General features: G+C 49.4%; 1 protein-coding gene across 1 annotated transcript in view; it reads left to right on the top strand.

Annotated features, from left to right (window-relative positions):
• The window catches only part of LOC125482171 (rho guanine nucleotide exchange factor 40-like), a gene marked incomplete at its 3' end in the record, with an annotated part of 6,150 nt that extends 1,616 nt beyond the window's left edge, over positions 1-4,534 (top strand). Inside the window, exon 2 of the mRNA XM_048594174.1 lies at positions 4,333-4,534. Coding sequence (XP_048450131.1) covers positions 4,333-4,534 — 202 coding nt within the window. The remainder of the gene's footprint in view (positions 1-4,332) is intronic.
• Between the last annotated feature and the right edge of the window lie 1,441 nt (positions 4,535-5,975).

Genomic DNA, 5,975 nt, shown 5'->3' with positions numbered 1-5,975 from the left:
TGCTGTCCCTGGGAGTGTTTGATGGTGCGGTCAGTGTAGAGAGAGCTTTACTCCGTATCTAACCCTGTGCTGTACCCGTCCTGGGAATATTTGATGGTGATTTGTAGAGGTAACTTTACTCTGCATCTGGCCCTGTGCTGTCCCTGTCCTGGGTGTGTTTGATGGGGAACAGTGTTGAGACAGCTTTACTCTGTATTTCCCAGACTGTGCTGTACACTGTCTGGGACAGTAATGAGGGAGCTTTGTTTTCAGTTTTAAACAGTAGAGGTAGCTTTTCTATGCAATGGCCCAGTTGGTAGCACTGAGCACAAAAATCAAGGCTGTGCCATGCTAAGAGAGTGCTGCACGATTGGAGGTTCCTGTCCTTCAGATGGGTTGTAAAAGTCACAGCCTGTTGCGTTGTCAAGTTATTGATGTGCATGGGATCAAAGCTACGAACTGACACGGCACATGGGCGCACACTATCTCCATGTAGCTTAGGGCCATGAGGGACACCCACCACAGCGGAGGGGTGAACTGGGAAAGAGATGTATAACAGATTGGGGTCTGCTATGAAGACATCAGTGTTGGCTATTCTTTGCTCTCATTTTGTGAACCATCAGCACCTCACCACATTACCGTTTGACATTTACAAGCCACAGTTGTATCCAGCTCATGCCTCCTCTTTCAACCCTCTGAGCTCTCCGTGTTCCTTTAATTCTGATGTGGAAGTGCTGGTGTTGGACTGGGCTGGACAAGGTCAAAAATCACACGACACCAGGTTTATTTGAAGACACAAGCTTTCGGAGCCTCGCTCCTTCTTCAGGTGTCAGTGAGAGAGGTGGCATTAGACGCAGAATTTATCAGTAAAAGATCAAAGGGGCATAGAACTGATGTGAATGTGTTGCACAAATTTAAGATTAAATCTTTGATCATAGAAAGGATTACATGTAAATTTCAGAATTTCTTTCAAGCCACTGCCCCAAGATAACTAAAAGTTTTAACAGTATACCAGAGGTGACATCTCAGGTCAGACAATGCATTTTAGATGTGAGGCCTTGTTTAGAATCTAAACCTTTAATTCTGGCCTCTCATGCATCAACCAACTTCACAGGAACAGGCTGGGGGTCTTTCAGCCCCTCGAACTGGCTCTGCTATTCTACAATACACCTGATTAGCGATCTTGGTGTCACACACCTCTGCCCCATCTTCCTTTGGTTTAACAGAAACCTAGTGATCTCAGCTTTAAAAGTGTTTTTGCACCGTGCCAACATGGTCATTCCTTTATGAAGGTCCTGTACGGATATCCTCAATTTTGCCTCGATAAAAATGGAGGCTGCAGTTTTGCTCATTCTCAATCTATCAGTAGCTTTTTTGTATTCTGTACTTCAAACTAAACAGCCTACAATCATACTTTACTGCATAATAGAATTATCTGGCCTGGCAGCTAAAGTTTTTCATTAATATCACTTAATATCCTTTTACTGTCACATGTACTCCATTGTAGGGGTACAGTGAAAAACATTCACAATGTCTGCCTTCTTAAAGCGACATCTTAGGTACAAGTATCTAGGTACAATTCTTGGATACTGCAGAGGAATAGAAGTAGTTTCTTAATCCCAGAATTGAAAATAAGTTAAAAATAGGAAAATAATAAGGGGTTAACATTACAGTGTTCCAAGGCAAGTTCTAAGTGCCCTCACGCTGGTCTCCAGCCAGGGCTCACTGCTCGTGGTGTTCTGGTGCTCAAAGGGCATGCCTGCAGGCCCCAGAGCACAGGGCCACGCTGCCCGTGCTGGTCCTGCCACGGGACTCAGCCCGCTCGCTCAGCTCTCGGGGAGGGGGGGAACCACAAGAGGAGAGGCAAAAAATCACGAGGCTAAAATGGGAAAGGGACTGGCAAGCAGAGGAGCTCCGACTGTGGAAGTGGGCCATTTAGCCCATCGAATCCATACTGACCTTCTGAACAGCATCCCACCCAGAACTACCCACCCCTGACCTATCCCTGTAGCCACCCTGCATTTCCCATGGTTAACCCAATTAGCCTGCAAACCTCTGGACCCTATGGGGCAATTTAGCATGGCCAATCCATCCTGACTGCACATCTTTGGACTGTGGGAGCAAACCGGAGGAAACCCATGCAGACGCAGGGGGATGAATGTGCAAGCTCCACACAGACAATCACCCGAGGGTCGAATCGAACCCGGGTCCCTGGCGCCGTTAGCTAACCGCTTAGCCACCGTGCAGCCAGGGTGAATAGCTGAGGCCCCAACGAAAAATCGCTACAGGAGGCGCGTCTAATTATTTAGAGAGTTCCTGCCCATTATTTCTGTTCCCATCCACCTTTGCACTGATGGCTGTACCTGCAGCTAACTCAGCTCCGGTAATAAACATCCCCACCCTATCTCCTACCGAACCAGAGCCTCATGTCACTCACGTGCTTTTGTATTAATTTCACCCACTGAAGCTCCTGCGAGAGAACCCGGTCGCGTGTGACACTGGTGGAAGTTAATGGGTGACTAGCTGCAGCCTGTCTCTGGTCCCTCCCTCTCTGGTCACACATCCAAAGCTGCCATCGTTGTACGCCCAATGCTCCCTTTGTGCGGAACCATCAGCACACTCTCCACCTCGCTCCCAATCAAAGGGACACAACTGCACTTAATCTCTGGCCAGAAATTCCTGCTTGTAAAACATTTGTTGGGGAGGGGAGGGTAGGGGAGGGGCTGCGTGGCCATCTGAGGGGGGCTTCCGAGCTCGTCCAAAATCTCAGGGCCGTTTTTCCTCTGAAGGCTGGTGAATCTTAAAAACAGAGTTATGTGAAATCGAGTAACTCACTGAGGGGCCCAATCCTTTGGCATGAACGCTACCACAACATTCCCAATCCCTTCCCACAGTTCATGGCCACTAAGGAAATACATAGGAATGTACGTAGCCAACTGCTTTTCACTGCTTTCCCTGCCACAGTAGGGGAATCTAAAACAAGAGGGCACACATATAGATGGTATAGAGTCTCTACAGTGTGGAAGCAGGTCATTCAACCCATCAAGTCCATACCCACCCTTTGAAGAGTATTCTACCCAGATCCACCCTAACCTTGTAACCCGGCATTCCCTATGGCCAATCCACCCAGACCACACAGCCCTGGGCACTATGGGTAATTTCCCACGGCTAACCCAACGCTAATCCGCACCTCCTTGGGCACTATGGGTAATTTCCCATGGCTAACCCACCCTAACCCGCACATCCCTGGGCACTATGGGTAATTTCCCATGGCTAACCCACCCTAACCTGCACATCCCTGGGCACTATGGGTAATTTCCCATGGCTGACCCACCCTAACCTGCTCATCCTTGGGCACTATGGGAAATTTCCCATGGCTAACCCACACTAACCCGCACATCCCTGGGCACTATGGGTAATTTCCCATGACTGACCCACCCTAACCTGCACATCCCTGGGCACTATGGGTAATTTCCCATGGCTAACCCACCCTAACCTGCACATCCCTGGGCACTATGAGTAATTTCCCATGGCTAACCCACCCTAACCCGCACGTCCCTGGGCACAAAGGGTGGTGAGTGCCTGGAACGTGCTGCCGGAGTGAGTGGCGGAAGCAAGTATTATTTGTCATCTAAGAAACATTTTGACAAGTACAAGGATAGGTGGGTATTGATCAAGCATAGGCAAATGTGACTAGTTTAAATTGTAAAAAACTGGGCAGCAAAGGCAAGTTGGGCCGAAGGGCCCTGCTGTATATCTCTATGAGCTGCACATCAATACAAATACTTTTCACAACCATTCGGTTTCCCAAAGCTACACAGCTGAAAGCACTTTCAGAAACATGGCCATCAACCCACGGACAATCAGCACAATGGTAAAGGTAAAACAATCTGTGCCAATGTTAGGCACCAGGGATAACTCCTCCTTGTCTCTGAAGAAATACAGCCACAAGATGATTAACCTCCATCCGAGCAGTCAGGATACACGAGCGAGGGGCTGCTCTTGGGGGGTGGGAGGGGGTGTGGAAATGTTTGTGCCAGGATCTGGGTGTCTGCATGGGGATTGCCCAGTGAATGAAGAGGCCGGGGTACTGTGGGCTCGTTTGCACCACTGTCACAGTGCAGAGTTCGGCCCGGTGTGAGCGCAAGTCAGGAATTCTGGCCCTGGCGTCAACTTGACCACAGCTGTGACTCAGTTTGTCACAAGGTCATGGGATAAGAGTACCTCCGCCACTCTGAATCAACAGCGCAGTGACGCAAAGCTCCACGTGGCTGGCAAAATATCGCCTCCTAATGTCGGTCTGTCTCAGCAGCCGTGACTGCGCTAACGTCTCATTCGTCTTTGTCTCTGCAGGACTCTGAAGCGGTGGATAGCTGCATCCAGAGGTCACTGTCCGCCCTCTACCCTCCCTTCGAGGAAACAGCTGGCACCCTCCTCGGCCAAGTGTTTGACGTGTTGGAGAAAACCTTCCGCCATGACGCTCTGCGCTATGTCATCGACTTCTTTATCCCGGCCAAGCACATCCTGGAGACCATCCAGCAGCAGGCCTGTGTAAGTACCTGCCAGGGGGAAGAGTTGCACCAGGAAGGGGGAAAGGGAGCAGGGCTCTGGGGTGGGGGTGTTAGTGGTCTCTTTTGAGAGCCAGACGTGACCAGGGCGAATTGGGTAAAAGGATGGAGAATTAGTGATGAGCTCACTTGGGAATAAGAAACACAAGGCGGCCAATGGTCATCATCCCCGACCAGTATCTATTGACTGGGAAGTTTGTTTGTGCCAGCACACGGGGGATTGCAGGGCGGGGGGGGCTTTACTGTGAGGCCCTCAATTCGCAGACTCAATCAAATGCACGTTCACTGTTCTGACCTGGATTGAAGGTGGAGACTCATACATATCATCCTGGGCTAGCACAACTGAGAGAAGGGGAAGGGATCACTGACAGACAAGTAATCAGTTCTAAATAAAGCTGCTACCTGCCCTGCCAATGTTCCTCTATATTCACTGCCCTCCCTATTCGCATTCAGAACCGCACGCCTCACTGCATGGCAACCTCCTGACCCCCTTTAAGTCAGTCACAGATAAGACCATTTCCAATGACCTCCCTGTATCACGCTCCACATGCCCACCATCTCCTCCCATCTTCTGAATTCACCCCGGTAGCAAACAAACCTCTCCTCAGGTCACAACATTCCATTCACTGCTGCTCAATTTCACTGCCACCTCTGACCTTAAGCATAATCCTTAAACTCCCTCTCATCCGAGTAGCACTCAATGCTTCCAATCCCTCTGAAACTCCGCTTCCATTTCCCTCAGTACATGGACGCAGAATTGAACGTTTATGATGGACAAAAACTTTAGCTACTCATTACCAGAGAGGCCTACCCGCTCACATAAAGTGCCACCATGCCTTGTGGTTCTCATCTAAAACTGATTGCAACTCCAGGATCACCCAGCCTTTCCCATCCACCACAAGCCAGCTTAAATCCCTCCGACAAATGGACGGAGCTCATTGGCTCCTCACGGCTTCTTCCCTTCCCCTCACACAGTTGTACTAAGCCCCAGTCCTGAATGCTGCCTTTCTCTGGCATTACTCCTATATTTTCTCGAGGCCCCTTCATGTGTTCCAAAAATGTGACTGAGTTTTCCTAAGTGACGAAGGCGATTGACGAGGGTAGGCTAGTAGATGTTGTCTACACGGACTTTACTAAAGCTTTTGACAAGGTCCCTCACAGGAGGCTGGTCCAGAAGATTAAGTCACATGGGATCCATGGTGACTTGGTAAGTTGGATGCAAAATTGGCTCAGTCACAGCAGACAGAGTGTAGTTGTTTAGGGGTGTTTTTTTGACTGGATGTCTGTGACCAGTGATGTTCCACGAGGATCACTGCTGGGACCTCTGTTATTTGTAACATACATGGATGACTTAGATGAAAATGTAGGGGGTCTGATTGCTAAGTTTGCAGATGACACGAAAATTGTTGGGGAGTTGTGGATACTGAG

The sequence above is a fragment of the Rhincodon typus genome, unplaced genomic scaffold, assembly GCF_021869965.1.
Source record: "Rhincodon typus isolate 14 unplaced genomic scaffold, sRhiTyp1.1 hic_rhity00006661, whole genome shotgun sequence".
NCBI classification, from domain to species: Eukaryota; Metazoa; Chordata; class Chondrichthyes; order Orectolobiformes; family Rhincodontidae; genus Rhincodon; species Rhincodon typus.
This window is presented reverse-complemented; position numbering and strand designations above follow the sequence as displayed.